Raw genomic sequence first — 16,920 nt, forward strand, 5'->3', positions numbered from 1 at the left:
AAATGTTCTAGGTGGCACAGCTGTCCCAAAAATATTTAGTGGTTTGTGAGTGCTTTCTCCCAGGAAAGAAGCAGCCCTGGAAAAAGAATCTGCTAAATAAAAGGGGAAACAAAGCTGAAGGAGGAGAACTGTTTGCCTCTCTGCTTGCCTGTGGTGAGGGGGCACAGCTGTCTGAGCAATCCTGGCCGCAAAGCTCACCTCTGCCCCCTGGGAAAGACCTGCCAGGCTGCTGTCCCTGCTCATCCCCTCAGCCAGAGCAACCCCACTGGTCCTGCAGGGCTCTGCAGGAGCTCCTGGCACTGCTGCAGAGTCACTGTGCCTGGGCTGGTCCTGGGCTGGTGGGCTCTCCCCTCCAGGGAAAGGCCACGTCTCTCACCTTGAGATGGGTGTGCTGGATCCCAGTATCCTCCAGTGCCCCTTTTCTGTCCTCCTAATTCTCTAGTATAGTTTTCCAGGTGTGAACACTGAGCCTCGAGACAGTTTTAAGATGCAGCTGTGAAACCTATTATCAGTGTCCCTGCTATCAAAGACGTGGTGTTCAGGGCTGCACGTAACCACTGAGCAATTAAACAGCAACCCTGGTGATGAATTACAGCTGAGACCTCCTGGGGCTAAATAAATACTGGCTGATAACTACCGATAAAATGAATTTTTGTGTGTTTTTTTTCTTAAAAGCACCCTTCCAGTATCTGAGGCCAGTCCTGGCACTGCACATGTCCTGGGGAGAGTCACATTATCTGTGGCATTTCCATCCCTAGCACCTTGGGTTTCCAACCGGAGCTGGAATAAAAATGAACTGAATAAATCCATATCCCTGCAGGAGCCAGGAAAGGCAAGGCAAGACAACACAGAGGTGGGCAGGGAGGGAGAGAAGTGAGAAGCTGAGGTTTTGGGTAACAAGTTTAAATATCTTTCCTCCCACTGATCCCACCCTAAAGACATGAAAAAACTGTTGAGGTGCAGAGTATCCCTTGGAAAAACCTTTAGGCCAGGGAGAGGTGCAGAGTAGTGGGGACTCTAAAGTGATGTGAAGGAGAGCAGCAGCTGGCAGTGCTTCACCCAGCACCTGCCTGGGGGGAGAGGGGTGAGCCCACCTGCACAGGCACCCTTACACCCTCTGCCTGCAGAGCCTTCTGCTCTCCCAAGGGAGTTTGGAAACTGGCAGAGAATGGACTTCTTGGAAAAATTATCTTTGCCAGTGACTTTGAGAGACTTCTGAGCAGGTGTTGTCTGTGCTGGTGTTTCATCTGGGGACTTCTCTCCCCATGCAGGAGTATCAGGAGGGCTGGTGCTCTGCATCCCTGCGTGCAGCTTTCCCACTCTCCACTGGCTGCAGAGAACAGCCACACAGTCAGGGAAAAAGCATTTGGCTGAACATCCCATCTGCCTGGTTTGCAAGTGAAAATAAGGCTTGTACAATGGCCAGCTCCACCCAGAGCAGAAAATCAGACCCTTTGGCAGAGTGCTGCTACTGTAATGAAATTGAGCTGTGCTGAGACTGCCAGTCCTTGGAACAGGAAAGATTCTATGTGGATTCAGAGAAGTTTGGGGATGGATCTGTCAAAACTGCTGCTCTTTAGGGTTTTTGGCACTGCCTGGGGACACCCACCACAGGAGAATGCTGCCCTGTGGCTAAGCACACCCTCAGCACTGATTACACCTTGTCTTCTCCCTGCAGCACATCCTTCCAGCACTGGAACTGTGTGCTCTCCAGAGCCATCATGAAGCTCCTGCCTGCTGCCCCTCTCTTCCTGCTTCTCCTGACAACACTGGAAGCCAGACCAAAACCTGCAGGTGAGCCCTGGCTGGTGGGGAGTGCATGGAAGGGAGAGAAGTGAGGACCTGGGGCAGTGGAGCCCAGGGAGGACAGTTTGCTGTGTGATGTGGAGGGACATGATGCCTCTTCCCTGGGAACATCCCCAGGAGAATGGAGGATCCTCCCAGCAGTGGGACACAAACTTCCTGGCCCCAGCATGGTGGCTTTGGTGCTGCTTGCTCTGGGCACCTCCTCAGCTGTGGCACAGCCCTGCCCAGGGCATGTCACCCTCCAGGCCATGGGCTGTGACCTTGGCAGCAGGCACAGCTGTAAGGGAAGGTCTCCTCCTTGCTTGACTCTCCAGATGAAGGAGACAAAGCAAACCCAGAGGTACCAGCCTCTCTCCTCCCAGGACAGAGAGATCTAAATCAATTTTAGTTTAAAAACAGTGAAGGCACCAAATGGAGAAAGGAGCAGGTATGTCTCAGAGACCTTTAGAGCAGCTGAGATTGGCATCATCCCTCAAAAGTGTTTTCTTATGTTTAGGGCCCAATTCTCCCAGCAAAGTAAGTTCACTGGCATTTGACTTGCTGAACACTCTCCCAGTTTGCACTGGGGGTAGCATCCTTATGCTCAACAGAAGCTCTTTGGCTCAATCTCCACCAAGTGTGTGCCCTTAGCTTTGCTTTTTACTGTCTCATTTTCTGCCCTTAAAAAACCACAACCACAACAACCCACAGCCAGGGGATGTCTCCCCAGCCTGTTGGCCCTGCTTCCTCTCTGCCACCATCTTCTGTGGTGGTGTTCGCAGGGGTCCCAGGATGAGGGAAGAGATGAGAATGTTGACTCCATGTTACAGAAGGCTGATTTATTATTTTATGATATATATTATATTAAAACTATACTAAAAGAATAGAAGAAAAGATTTCATCAGAAGGCTAGCTAAGAATAGAAAAAGAATGATAACAAAGGCTTGTGGCTCGACAGAGAGTCCACGCCAGCTGGACTGTGATTGGCCATTATTTAGAAACAACCACATGAGACCAATCACAGGTCCACCTGTTGCATTCCACAGCAGCAGATAATCATTGCTTACATTTTGTTTCTGAGGCCTCTCGGCTTCTCAGGAGAAAAAATCCTTACGAAAGGATTTTTCATAAAACATGTCTGTGACAACCTTCTGCGGATTCCCTGGGCAGTGAAAGGTGCCGGTCTCTGGGGGCTGCCCAAACCTGCTCTCTCCATCCCTCATGAGCAAGCCCCAGCCAGCAGGCAGAGATCTCTGTGCTCCCTGCAGACAGCCACAGGACTGAGCCTTCTCTTTGCCTTCTCCTTAGCCCTGAAGTGCAGGACGGGTCCCCTGGACATCGTGTTTGTGATCGACAGCTCGCGCAGCGTGCGCCCCTTCGAGTTCGAGACCATGCGGCGCTTCATGGTGGACATCATCAGCAACCTGGACGTGGGCCCCAACGCCACACGGGTGGGTGCAGCTGTTCTTTTGGGGGATCCCCGGGGGCCCCCTAAGCTGTGTGTTCACTGGTAGCAGCAGGAAGGCAAGGAGAGTCCACACAGCTTCTGAGGGTGCTCATTGGATGAGGGTTTACTGGGGGTCCCACCCCAGGAGCAGCATAGTTTCTGAGTTTGAAATCACTTGTTTTTAAATTTTTTTTTTTAATTAAAATCACACCAATCACTTGTTTTTAAACGTTTAGAAGCTTAATAGTAATAAAATGGTTATAGAAATAGTAATACAATTAGAGTACTAATAATTTGGACAATTAGGATTAGAACAATATGAGACAATAGAAACCAAGAGTTACGGGCATCTGGGTACCTTTTTCTGGGCAGCATAAGCCCGAAAAAGGACCCACGTTAACAGAGGATTAACCCTTAAAAACAGCCTGTTGCATATTCATACACCTCATACATGATGCTTAAATTCCATTCAAACACAGGATTCTGTCTGGTCAGTGTCAACTTCTTCCTCTGAATCCTGATTGCGTCATCCTGCCCAAGCGAGGTGGGAAGAAGTTCATTTCTCCTGATAATGGAGCAATAAATTCTCTTTCTCTGAAAGATTTAGGTGTCCTGTGGCTGCTATCTCAGTGCGAGTCCTTTCTTTAGAAAAAAATATCCCACAGAGCATAGTTTCTATTTTAACATTTTGTTATAACCTAAAACTATATTTAACACACTACTTAAGAGAACTAATACAGCATTACTTTCTAGTGCAACACATATATTATTATTTTAATATTTGCAAAAAGCCAATCATAAAATACACATTTTTCACATGAGAGAGAAGGGGGGAAGGGAAAGGGAGGGGGAGAGAGGGAGAGCCTAGGGAGAAAAGGGCCAAGAGAGTGGGGCCAAGAGAGAGGAAAGGGCTAAGAGGCTTCTCATGTCCTTCTCACAGCTTAACAAGGAGATTCAAAGTGGGTGCAGAATAAGACTTGGGCCAATGGGATTACAGATCCATGATACTTCAGGGGAGGATCACAGGCTTGGAATAAACTGTACAGTTCTGAGGGGTGAGACAGAGCATACCATTTACCTAAAATGTAACACCCCAACAGGTGGGGGTGATCCAGTACTCCAGCCAGGTGCAGAACATCTTCTCCCTCAAGACCTTCTTCACGCGGGCGGACATGGAGAGGGCCATCAACAGCATCATGCCGCTGGCCCAGGGCACCATGACGGGGCTGGCCATCCAGTACGCCATGAACGTGGCCTTCAGCACGCAGGAGGGCGCGCGGCCCCTGCACAAGGGCATCCCCCGCATCGCCATCATCGTCACCGACGGGCGGCCCCAGGACCGCGTCACCGAGGTGGCCACGCAGGCCCGGAACGCCGGCATCGAGATCTACGCCGTGGGCATCCAGCGGGCAGACATGAACTCTCTGCGGGCCATGGCCTCCCCGCCGCTGGAGGAGCACGTCTTCCTGGTGGAGTCCTTTGAGCTCATCCAGCAGTTTGCCAAGCAGTTCCAGGATAAGCTTTGTGGTGGGTGAGGGCTGCTGCTGCTGCTGAGTAGCCGGGGGGCTCTGGTGTCTGCTCCTCACCCAGGCCAGACCTTCAGAGCGGTGTTTGGGGTGGCTGCCCCGCCAGAAGCAGGGTGGATGGGGAAACATCCTCCCCAGTGAGGCGCCAGGACAGGGCACTGTGTCTGTGTCTGTGTGCTGGAAATCAGTGGCTGAGCACTGGGGCTGTGTGGGGCTGTGTCACACTGGCTTCTGCTGCAGGGACAGGGCATATGCCAGAGCCAGGGTGCCCATGTATCTGGTGTGCCTGTGGGCCACTGTGATGCCCGTTCTGTCTTGCAGGGGTGGACATGTGCATGGAGAGGGAGCACGGCTGCCAGCACAGCTGCATCAGCACCCCTGGCTCCTTCTACTGCGAGTGCAACCCAGGCTACAGGCTCAATGTGGATGGAAAGACCTGTTCCCGTAAAAACCCTTTTTATTTTCTGAACTTTCATAGAGAGCTTGTAGTTATGGGTCCCAGGGAGGGAAGCTGGCACACAGCAGAGGATTCAGGGAGGCCAGCAGCAGCCTGGGTGCTCTGTTCACTGGGCCCACTGCCTCCCAGGTCTGTAATGCCTGCAGACATTCAGCATTGCTAAATCCTGGCCACCTCTCTGTGATGGGATACCCGTGACTTATGTGGGCACAACCAGAGCTGCCTGTCAGCTGAGGGGGTCTAGGCAGCGAGTACCAGAGGATTCACACCCCAAGTGCACAGTGCTTTTCCCCTGGATTTTAGTGCAAAGCCGTCTTAGTTGGTCTGACCACCACACCAAGACTTCTCCTTTTTGTTTCACGGTGCTGGGAGCTGCTTCTAAGCCCTGGAGCAGTCATGCCCTGCTGCCCCAGGGAGGCTGGGACAGGAGGGTGGTGTGTGTCCCATTGGAGGCTGGGACAGGAGGGTGATGGGTGTCCCATTGGAGGCTGGCTCAGGAGGGTGATGGGTGTCCCATTGGAGCCTGGCTCAGGAGGGTGATGGGTGTCCTGTTGGAGGCTGGGACAGGAGGGTGATGGGTGTCCCATTGGAGGCTGGCTCAGGAGGGTGATGGGTGTCCTGTTGAGCCTGGCTCAGGAGGGTGATTTGTGTCCTTTGCCCCCCAGCCATCGATGCCTGTGCGGACGGGAGGCACGGCTGCCAGCACCACTGTGTCAGCCTGCGGGGCTCCTACTCCTGCAGCTGCCGGCCGGGTTACTACCTCAGCCACAACAAGAGGAGCTGCACCAGTAAGTGGCTGTCTCCCTCCCTATCCCTTCTTTGTTTGCTTCCCATTCTCTTCTTGCCTTTTCCCTTCTGTCATTGCTCTCCTTGTGTCCGCAGTGATTGATTACTGCAGCTTTGGGAACCACAGCTGCCAGCACGAGTGTGTGAGCATCCCCAACGGGCACTACTGCCGCTGCCGCAGCGGCTTCACGCTCCAGCCCGATGGCAAGTCCTGCAGGGGTAGGTCCCAGTGTGCTGCACAGCACAGGCTGTGTTTATAGCACGTGCCTTTATGTCCTGCCCAGCCTCCAGAGAAGGGCTGTTCCCAGACTGCCCTGAATGGGGATAACCCCATGCCCTTGGCTTGTCTTCCAGCCACCGACCTCTGCAACGGGGTGGATCACGGCTGTGAGTTCAAGTGTGTGAGCACAGAGGGCTCCTACCACTGCGTGTGCCCTGAGGGCCAGCAGCTCCAGGCTGATGGCAAGACATGCAGCAGTGAGTACTGGGACATAGCCCGTGACATTCTCCTTATCTGTGCTCTGTGCTCCTGGAGAGAACTCACCTGAAACTGGGCTGGGGGGCTCTGTTGCCACTTGAGGCTCTAAGCTAGGCTGGAAGAGGGTGGAGAGCTGGCTGTGGCTGGGGGAACACCCTGGCTGCTGTGGGGATGGATGCTTGTGTCCTCAGAGACATGGCCCAGAAGATGCAACAGCTTTAAGGAAAACTTTGGGAAAAGAGAAACCTAGGAAAGACTTTCATGGGGTATTGGGATATCAGTGGTGGTTTTTGGGCTGAGTCCCTTGGGCATAGTGTGCTCTCCTTCCCAGCTGCAGTTCCAGGGTGTTCCCATAGCGCCCCAGAGCTCAGCCCCAGCCCTTCACTGTGACAGTGGCCATGGCCAGGCTGCTCCTCTGTCACCTTCCCCTGTCCCTGCAGAGTGTGGATCTGGGCACGTTGACCTGGTGATGGTGATCGACGGTTCCAAGAGTGTGCGGCCCCAGAACTTTGAGCTGGTGAAGCAGTTTGTGAACCGTGTTGTGGACCTGCTGGAGGTGTCCCCCCAGGGCACCCGGGTGGGGCTGGTGCAGTACTCCAGCCGCGTGCGCACCGAGTTCCCCCTCAACAAGTACCACAGCGCCGACGAGATCAAGAAGGCAGTGATGGATGTGGAGTACATGGAGAAAGGCACCATGACAGGCCTGGCCCTCAAGCACATGGTGGAGCACAGCTTCTCTGAGCTGGAAGGTGCCAGGCCTCTCTCCCACAACATCCCCAGAATCGGGCTGGTCTTCACAGATGGACGCTCCCAGGATGACATCTCCGAATGGGCCAGGAGAGCAAAGGAATCAGGTGCAGGAGGGGTTGGGAACCCCAAATTTCAGTGTTTTGGGCATCCTGGGATGGTTCCTTGGTGTGCTGTCTCTGTGAAAAGCTGCAGCATCCAGCCTTGGGGAGCTGCATCCCATAGCAGACATACTCTGTTGTGGCCACAGGGTGCTCTGAGCAGCATCCTTCATGCAGCAGCCTCCACCACCACAGCGCTGCCACACTCCTGCCTGTCCTTCCCAAATTCCTGCTGTGTATTTGGGAAGCCCAGAGAAAATCCTGCTGCAGGGTGGCCAGCACAGTGCTCAGGATCTGTCCTTGCCACACAGGGATTGTCATGTTTGCCGTGGGTGTTGGAAAAGCTGTGGAAGAAGAGCTGAGAGCGATCGCCTCCGAGCCAGTGGAGCAGCACTTCTCCTATTCTGCAGACTTCACCACCATGACCCACCTTGTGGAGAACTTCTCCCTGAACATCTGCCCAGGTGGGTGCTCTTGGCCATACCAGGGGACTTGACCCCAAGCCAGGGAAGGCTCTTCTGTCCCCACAGAGCCAGCAGGGTGGTTTGTGTCTGTCACCCTGTGTCAAGCACCCCAAGGCTGAGCTGGGCTGGTGTGAGCCTAGACTGTCACAGGATCTCTCCAGGCTGTTGTGGGTGTGGATGTGGGTCTCTGGGAGGGATTTGGAAGAGAAGGTGAAATTGGGGGTATTAATTAAAAAGCAGGAGGGGTTAATACAGAAGTATTAATGTGATCCACCACCCCTGTACCATTGCATGGGCAGAACTTGGGAGTGGCACCCTGCCTTGGGGGATGCTCTGAAGGTGGCCCGTGCACCTTGTTCAGACCTGTGCACCTTGTTCAGACCTGTGCTCCTGCTGCTGCTGGGTTACTGTGAGGGTCTCCCTGCCCTGGGACAGGCTGGGGCTCCCCAGTGCCCTTGAGTCCCCCACAGGGCTGCAGATACAGAGCCAACGTGCCCCCTGCCACCCCAGCTTGAAGGCAAAGTGAAGCTCAGCACTGGCTGTCCTTGGCACACTGTGCCCACATGTGTGACAGCTCTGTGGGATGCCTGGCAGAGAGCTTGCTGGATCAGCAGGGCAGCCTGACACAAAGCAGAGAGGCTGAAAGAAGGGGGCAAAAGAGTGGGGAGAGCCCTGAGCCCCAGTGGGTGGCTGCAGGGACAAGGGACCTGTCTGGGAGCAAGGGAGAGCAGGGCACTGTGGGGCCATGGTGTGACAGCAGCCAAACCCCCTGTGACAGAGGAGGGCAAAGGGGAGACGGAGATCCGCAGCCCGTGCGAGTGCGAGGCGCTGGTGCAGTTCCAGACCAACACCGTGGCCATCCTGCAGAGCCTGACCGAGAAAAATATCCTTTGGGGTGAGGCCTGGGCTTGCCAGGGGGCTGAGGACAGAGCACACGTGGGAGAGGGAGGGATGGGTAAATGGGAGAGGGGAAATTTTAAGCCCTTTGCCCAGCAGGCTGCCTGGCTCACGCTGTTTCCTTAGCACGTTCACTTGCTCAGATGACAGCCAGACTTGAAGACCTGGAAAAGCAGATTGCCAACAAGAAGTGATCCTGGCAGAGGGCAGAGGGCTGCAGTGCTCAGCAGGGCACAGGATGGATGTACAGTAGCTACATGACATTGTTATTGATAGGTTATTGTAAAGCATCAGTGTTTGTTCTTGTATTGCAAAATCCACAGGGGGCTGTGTTTAAAAAACCCAAAAATCCCAAAAACACACAAAAAGGAACTTGAACAAGGCCTCTGCTACAAAGCTGAGGGGTTCAGTTGTCGTTCCTTGGCAGGTCTGGGATGAGGGGGAGCAGCTCTGTGAGCAGGCTGGTCATTGGACAGACATGGCACCTGGTGTCCCCCAGAGTGACTGGGATGGCACAGTCCCCCTGGACCCTGGCAGACTGCTTTGCAGGAGAAAAAACCTGCAGTGGTGTCACCCTGAGAGCTTCTGTTGTCTCTGCTGCCAAGTGGTGGGGCAAGGACAGCTGGGTGGTGCAGGCAGCACAGGGGATGCCTGATGCCCAGCTGGCTCCCAGTGTGGTGCCCAGGAGGGATCTCATGGGAAGATGGATGGCAGGAGTTCTTAGATCCCCTTGCCCCTGTTTGGCAGAATAGTTTGGAAATTGGTATTAATCTTGTTTGGTTTTGTAATCACATAGCAAAATGGTAATTATTCTTTCTATCAGTATCTATGTGTGTGTGTGTATATATATATATATGTATATTTAATTCTGAGAGCAGGGTAGTGCTATTTTTGAACTCTTGTTTTATATAAAGGAATTTCTATCTTGACAATAAACACCCTGAAGATTTGTATGACATGTCCCTCTCCTTTCAGCTGGGCTGCAGGATGACAGAGGAACTTCTCTGTCAGAAGTGGATTCAGGGTTTTGCAGAGAAACTTCTCTGTCAGAAGTGGATTCTGTCTTTTGCAGAGAAACTTCTCTGTCAGAAGTGGATTCTTCTTTTGCAGAGGAACTTCTCTGTCAGAAGTGGATTCTTCTTTTGCAGAGGAACTTCTCTGTCAGAAGTGGATTCTTCTTTTGCAGAGGAACTTCTCTGTCAGAAGTGGATTCTGGGTTTTGCAGCAGCTGCTGTCCCCAGGATCCAGAAATCCTTTGGGGAAATCTTTGTTCTGTGGCACCCCAGGGTGCTGCAGGCTCAGCCCCAGCTGGAGGGAGCCAGTGTGGCATGGACACTGTGTCCCCATGGGCAGGGCTTGCTCCTGAGCCTCTGCTTGTAGGAGCACAGGGAGCTGAGAGCTGAGCTGGGCATGGAGCCACAGCCTGGCCAAGGTGCCCATTGAGCTGCTCTGGGGTTGGTGCTGAGGCAAAGGGACACCCAGGATCTGCTCCTGATGGATCCCTGCACAAAGAACCACCCCTGACAGCAGGACTCTGCTCAGGGCAGGCTCCATTCTCTTGATTTTATCCTCATTAGTGCATTTAGTTCTTTTCAGGGGATAACACAATCTCTGCTCCCCATGAAGCTGCAGCCCCCCCAGGATCCATCCTGCCTCCAGCTCTGGGGTCCTGAGCACAGGAAGGACCTGGAGCTCTTAGAGTGAGTGCAGAGGAGACCATGGGGGTGCTGCAAGGGCTGGAGCCCCTCTGCTGTGAGGAAAGGCTGAAGGAGTTGGGGATGCTCAGCCTGGAATGCCATGGAGGGGCCACACTGCATCCATGAAGGGCTTGAAGGGTCCCATAGGAAAGATGGGGACAGAGTGTTCAACAGGGTCTGTGGTGGGAGTGGGGGGAATGGGGGAAGGGGGGATGGCTTTCAACTGCAGCAGGTTGTTTTGGGTTAAAATGAAGTTTATGGGTTTTTTTACACTGAGGGTTGGTAGTTTATGGTTTTTTTACACTGAGGGTTGGTAGTTTATGGTTTTTTTACACTGAGGGTTGGTAGTTTATGGTTTTTTTACACTGAGGGTTGGTAGTTTATGGCTTTTTTACACTGAGGGTTGGTAGTTTATGGTTTTTTTACACTGAGGGTTGGTAGTTTATGGTTTTTTTACACTGAGGGTTGGTAGTTTGTGGTTGTTTTTACACTGAGGGTTGGTAGTTTATGGTTTTTTTACACTGAGGGTTGGTAGTTTGTGGTTGTTTTTACACTGAGGATCGGAAGTTTGTGGGTTGTTTTTACACTGAGGGTGAGAAGTCCCAGGTCCAGGCTGTGCACAGAAGCTGTGCATGCTCCATCCCTGGGGACATCCATGGCCAGGGGGACAGGACTCTGTCTGCTCTGGTGGGAGGTAGCTCAGGTTGGAATAAGATGATCTTCAGGGTCCATTCCAAGGCAAAGCAATCAGGAGGGTTCACATTCACTCCCTCAGTAGGGTAAGTGAATTCCTGCATTTCCTGCAGGAGAAAGTGAAAGCATACCAGGGACAGCTCACAGCAGTGAACTTTGAGCTGACTGGTCTTGGTGCTACGATCCTCCCTGTAACGTCACTCGCTCTGCATCTCCTGTCACCCTGCTTGAGTGCACTTCAGTCCTGTCTGCCCTGTTGACGGTCCTGGACGGTCCCTGCTGCCTGGATCTTGCCACCCATCCCTGCAGGATGCCCACTTTTGTCCCAATGAAGGTACAGTGCCATTCCATGGAGGTGGAAACTCCCGAACTGCCTGGCTGGGCTGGAGCTCTGTGGGGATGCTGTGGGACAGGGACCCCACTCTGAGGTTCTGCTCCCTATGCAGGCTGTCACTGACACTGAGGAGGAGATGGAAATCGATATGAAAGTTGATAGAGAAGAGAGTATGGCTATAGATGTTGAAGAGAATGGAGATGAAGAAATGGAGGTGGATGTGGAGGAGGAGATGGAGGAAGAGATGGAGGTGGAAACGGAGGATTATGTTGAAGACATGGAAGAGGATGAGAAAGGTGAGAAGGACATACATGGTCTTGGGGTGAAGATGGAGCCCAGCAGCAGCACAGGCAGGCACTGGCCATGCCCTGTCCACAGGCAGGGTGGGTCCCCTGCTGCCAGGCTGGGCTGGGCTGGGTGGTCCTGCTCAGGGACACGGTGCCCAGGGGGGCTCCCTGGGTTCTGGAGGCACAAGCACCACCCCAGCCTGCCCTGTGCTTGCTTTGGGCCATGATGTGGGTCCCTGACCTCAGCCCCAGCCAAGCTCCTGCTGCCAGCAGAATGCTGCTCTGGCAGCATGTCCCAGCCTGGGACCACAGGAAACAGCCCTGTGTGACTCATTGGGGTCACCCTGTCGCTCGCTTTTCTTCCAGGACTGCTGGAGATGCCGGGCAGGGATGCCATCCTTCTGGATACGTACAGAGTGCTCTTCATTAGTCTTCTGTATATATGTTTTAGAGAGTGTTGTTCTCTTTTGTAAATATATATTATATATTTATGTATAGTATAATATTTATATATATATATAGAATATATATAATACAATTATATATCTTTCCATGCATAACTGTTATATAGGTTCTTACGTAAATACGTTTTATAGTTTGTTGTTTTTATATAGATTATTACAATACAAATACATGTGTTACCTGTGACTCTTCTAGGACAAAAAAAATCTCATTTTTTCACATCCCGTTCTCTCTTTTTGTTTGCGTTGATACTACACAGGAAATTATTACAAAGTTTATGGTTTGCTCTAGGTTTCCTGTGCTGGAAGTGTCTGGGAGTTCTGCACAGAGCAGGTCCCACTTAAAGGTCTGTACACACTTTGTATATGTAGAGGGAGCTCCCCATACATACACAAACAGGGCCGTTTCTCGTGGGATCCCATCTGGTAGCAGTGCCGAGCCTGCGTGGCCCATCATTGCAGAGTTATTTCAGTAGGTGGCACCAGACACCAGCGCTGGGAGCGTGAGGCTGAGGCTGAGCTGCGGGCACCTCCAGCCAGCCCGGGGCTGAGGGGAGCTCGCTGGGCCGGGCAGGGATGGATGGGATGGAGGGATGGGATAGAGGGATGGGATGGATGGGATGGATGGATGGATGGATGGATGGATGGATGGATGGATGGATGGATGGATGGATGGATGGATGGATGGATGGATGGATGGATGGATGGATGGATGGATGGATGGATGGATGGATGGATGGATGGATGGATGGATGGATGGATGGATGGATGGGATGGATGGAGCTCATCATCAGGCTAAAAGCTTTGCATGGATGGATGGAGCTCATCATCAGGCTGAAAGCTTTGCATCACCTGGTGGGGCACAAGCTGTTCCTGGGGTGCTTATCCCCCAGGGTAAGGCTGGGGGATCAGGGGCTCCTGGTGTCCCTCCTTGCCCTCCCCAGGGAATACAGACTGCAGAGCCCTGCTCTGGCTGGGAGAAAGCATCTGCCACAACACCCTCAAGCACTGCACAACTGGGGCCTTGCAGCTTTGGAAGGAGGGACATTTCATGGAGAAGAGCGTGAGCCATGTGGGATGGGCACTGCTCTGAGGGTGCTGGGGCAATGGGTGCTGCACAGGTAACAGAATGCAACATGAGGACTGCAGGCAATCCTGTGCTCAGAAATGCTGCGTCCTGGTTATTTCCTGTGAGTTTGTAACAAAAAGAGTTCACACTTCCCCCCTGTTGGGAATAAAGCACTATAGAATGTTCTTCAGGTGAATTTGTTTCCCTCCCTTGTCCTTTCCATCTTCTCTGCAGCTTAATCCAAGCCTTGGTCCTTGATATTTTCTCCTGTCTTGGAGGCAGAGGTCCAGACATGACCTCAGCCAGATTTGGCACCAGCTGTGAGCACAGCCATACCCTCTTCAGCCCCAACAGCAGCTGAATGGCAATGGATTGTTTAAAAATTATTCCAGTGCTTGTATTTCTCATCAAAAGTGCTACATTGCTGGTGCACAGGCCAGAAAATCTTTTTGTGTTGGCTATATCATCTGCACGTTATTTAATAAGTGACTTCACAAAGAGCTAACTGCAGCCACCGAGTCAACAGGGAAATTGGACAGTAATTAACAGATACCAGGTTAGGTCAGGCCAAGTTAACGGGGCCTGTTGTGACTTGGGAATGGAAGTCTGAGCAGGAAAGGGCACAGTGAGACACCCACCATGCCCTGGATGGAAAGTGGCAGCTCCAGGGGCTGGATCAGTGCAGTTCTGGGGGGCTCAGGGGCTGCACAGAGCAGTAGAGGTGATAATGGGCTTTTGCACAGAGCAGTAGAGGCGATACTGAGCTTTTGCTGCTCTTTGTCCCTGCCTGCTTGTGAGATCAGGGCTGCCCTTTGCAGGGCTGGGGGAGGTTGGCTGTGGGAGCCTTTCCCTACCCAGGCATTCCCAGAGCATGTTTCCAGGGCAGCTTGGGCTCCTGCCAGCCACAGAAGTCCCACAGAAATATTTGAGGAACCCCTTACACAAGCTGAGTGGGACATTGACCAATTGGTGGGAAATGGAGTAACTTCCCATTGCCCAAGGGCACCTAAAGAAAACAGATTTACCTGGAGGCCAGGGCAGGGTTACAATTTCCTTGGGAGGGAGGAATGGGTGGTGGGACCTTTGCCATCCAAACAAGGAATACAGCCCCTAATCCTCACAGCCATCAAGTGTCAGGGCTCCATCAAGCTGTCCTTGTGCTGCATCATGGCTGATGACAGGTCTGTGAGGAGTGGGTTATCCTACCCCAGGGGGATCAGCCACCTTCTTCCAGCACCAGCCTGCTTCCTATATGGCAGAAGGCACCAGAGAAGATACTGGGGTTCAGGTGACCCCCCCCCCCCCAGAGCTCGAGAAAGACTCACCTTGGGCTGAGCCAAAGCTGCTTTCCCTACACAAACTCCCAGTGGGGCAGGAGTAAGGAGGATTTGGGGCTGGGACAAGGTACCTCTGGGAAAAATCTTGAAGCATCATCCCTGGAAGGCACAGGCAGCCTCATGCTGCTTTGGATCATGCTGTAAGATTTGGTTTGCAAGCAAAGTACAGAGGGAAACCCATTTAACAGAACCCCAGAGGAGAACGCAGGCACCACAAGGGTTTCTCCTGAAAAAGGATACCTGGAGAAGACACCTGCCCAGGAGAAAGCAGCTCCACTGCCTGTTAGGGTGGACAATGCCCTGGCACATGTCCCTTGGCTTGTCCCTCAGCCTCAGGTGTGAGTTGTGCAATACAAAAGCCGCTTTTTGAGCAATCAAACAATCACATCTGAACCTTGCGCAAGAGGCTTTTCTGGAAAACACAACGCAACAGGCAGAGGAAAGAGGCACAGACACCGGCCCGCTCCCCACCCCCGTCCTGCCCAAGGGTTTAAATGTTGGTGTCCCGCACCGCCCACGCTCGCACGCCTCGGGGACACGGCAGCATGAAGGCGGTGGCCGCCCTGCTCCTGGTGGGGATGCTCATCCTCTGGGCAGAGCTGCCGACAGGTAGGAGATGTCCGAGGATAAGGCAGGGGAGGAAAAGCTCAGGGGCTGCGAAGGAGCCGTGTTTACCTGGATCCTATGGGAGGGGAGAGGGGCGTTTGCCGGGCAGCATCTCCCCAGTGCTGCCCCGGAGCCAACCGGTCCCGTCTCCTGCAGGCAGCGCCTGGTCCTGTCCCCCGGTGCGCATCATCTGCGCCCTGCACAACCCGCCGAACCAGTGCTTCCTGGACCGGCACTGCCCCCGCGGCAAGAAGTGCTGCCGCACCTTCTGCGGGAGGAAATGCCTCTCCAGGCCACCCTCCATCCCCATCTCCTACGGTAGGAGCTCCGGTGCAGAGCGGGGTGTGATGCTCGGGGGCTGTGCCCAGCTGCCAGAGCCCCCCGGCAGGCCCCTGGTGGAGAAACGTGGGCTGGGGTGAACGCCAACATCTTCCTTTCTCTCCCGTTCTCAGTGTGAGCTCTGGCTTCCAGGATGGACTGAGGGTCATCTCAGCATTGCCACCCCAGCTCAGCTCCAATACTGCCCTGTGACAGCTGCTGCACTGTGCTCTGTGCCACCCCTTCCCCTCTTCCTCTGCTCCCCACGGCTCTTTCCACAAATAAAAGAGGCTTTTCTCAAGGGGGTTTGTGATGTGTGACTCCTTTCCTCACCTCCTCTCTCCACCCTGGCACACAGTCCCACTGCTGCTTTCACCCCAGAATTTCTTCTTCTGGGGAAAGAGGATGAAAACAGCCTGGCTTCACACTTGCAGTGTGGTTAGGGGCTGGCTTGGGGGAGAAAACCCATCCAGAGGCACACAGCCTCCAGGAGGAGAGAGCAACAGGAAGGGACTGGAACAAAACATGCCAGGCTGCTTTAGGAAGGCTGCAAGGGACCCTGGAGAGCAGTGCCAGGGCTGCACAGGGCTGTGGGAGGGCACTGACCCTGCCTGCCCAGGCAGACACAGAAGGCAGAGGCTCCCTATGGATACCCTACTTGGGGCTCACCTGGAGAGCACAGGGGGGGTTACACAGACCCAAACCCCAAGTAGTGCCGAGCCTGGGCTGGTGGGGAAAATCCAGCTGAAGAATCTTGCCTGGGAAAGCCTCAAGACAGGGCAATAAAGCCACAGCTCCAAGGGGTTCCTGTAATTTTTGTACAGCTGAATGCTGGGGACAAAACTTCGGGAACTGCCAAGAAACATCAGCAGAAGAGAGTGTGCACAGCCTGAGGCACCTGCTGGCCTCTGTGCATGGCAGAACCAGGCACTGCCACCACCCACTGCAGGGCAGAGCATCACCCAGCCTAATGCCCAAAGGGGGCCTGCCAGCCCTGCCCAGCCCCTGCTGATGCCAGGCTGGCTGAGAATGTCCCATTCTGCACCAGACTGGAAGAGGAGCTTGGTCTGTGTGCACACACGGAGGGAGCTGCTGCTGCTGTGTGAGAGCTGGGCTAATGATCCCCACGGCCAGGCAGGAGCAAAGCAATCTGGAGAGCAGCACCAGCTGGCCAGACCTTAAACTACCCACAAACACAGCAGGGTGAAGGCTCTGGCTGTGGCATCGACACCTTGCATGGCCCATGGGAGATGCTGGGAGCTTCCTGGCCGAGACTGGGCAGAGCATCTGCTGGAGCGGGTCCTTATATGGTCACATCTGTGTAGGTGACCTCTGTGAAGCAGCTAGAAGAAGGCAAGATTCAGAAGTTACTTGGACGGAAGGAAGAAGTCCTATGATGAAAAAAAAAACCCAACTCTCTGCTTAGCCTG

General features: G+C 53.6%; 2 protein-coding genes across 2 annotated transcripts; both read left to right on the forward strand.

Annotated features, from left to right (window-relative positions):
• The first annotated feature begins 1,678 nt into the window (after positions 1-1,678).
• MATN4 (matrilin 4) lies at positions 1,679-9,641 on the forward strand. Its single transcript, XM_036395639.2, has 11 exons — positions 1,679-1,794; positions 3,094-3,236; positions 4,333-4,759; positions 5,080-5,202; positions 5,881-6,003; positions 6,098-6,220; positions 6,356-6,478; positions 6,920-7,333; positions 7,639-7,791; positions 8,570-8,674; positions 8,824-9,641. The coding sequence occupies exons 1-11, from the start codon at positions 1,722-1,724 to the stop codon at positions 8,880-8,882; spliced, it is 1,866 nt and encodes a 621-aa protein (XP_036251532.1). The 5' UTR covers positions 1,679-1,721; the 3' UTR covers positions 8,883-9,641.
• A 5,461-nt stretch (positions 9,642-15,102) lies between these two features.
• LOC118694775 (caltrin-like protein 2) lies at positions 15,103-15,791 on the forward strand. The gene is made up of 3 exons (XM_036396009.1): positions 15,103-15,175; positions 15,329-15,490; positions 15,625-15,791. The coding sequence occupies exons 1-3, from the start codon at positions 15,112-15,114 to the stop codon at positions 15,627-15,629; spliced, it is 231 nt and encodes a 76-aa protein (XP_036251902.1). The 5' UTR covers positions 15,103-15,111; the 3' UTR covers positions 15,630-15,791.
• The last annotated feature ends 1,129 nt before the right edge of the window (positions 15,792-16,920 follow it).

The sequence above is a fragment of the Molothrus ater genome, chromosome 17 (genome assembly GCF_012460135.2).
Source record: "Molothrus ater isolate BHLD 08-10-18 breed brown headed cowbird chromosome 17, BPBGC_Mater_1.1, whole genome shotgun sequence".
Classification (NCBI taxonomy): Eukaryota; Metazoa; Chordata; class Aves; order Passeriformes; family Icteridae; genus Molothrus; species Molothrus ater.

Excerpts from the sequence above, each read along its gene's own strand:
- MATN4 (XM_036395639.2), top strand. The coding sequence starts at position 1,722 with ATGAAGCTCCTGCCTGCTGCCCCTCTCTTCCTGCTTCTCCTGACAACA. Across the intron at positions 7,334-7,638 it reads CAGGAGAGCAAAGGAATCAG|GGATTGTCATGTTTGCCGTG; the intron begins GTGCAGGAGGGG and ends CTTGCCACACAG. Across the intron at positions 8,675-8,823 it reads GCAGAGCCTGACCGAGAAAA|TTGCTCAGATGACAGCCAGA; the intron begins ATATCCTTTGGG and ends TAGCACGTTCAC.
- LOC118694775 (XM_036396009.1), top strand. The coding sequence starts at position 15,112 with ATGAAGGCGGTGGCCGCCCTGCTCCTGGTGGGGATGCTCATCCTCTGG. Across the intron at positions 15,176-15,328 it reads CTGGGCAGAGCTGCCGACAG|GCAGCGCCTGGTCCTGTCCC; the intron begins GTAGGAGATGTC and ends CGTCTCCTGCAG.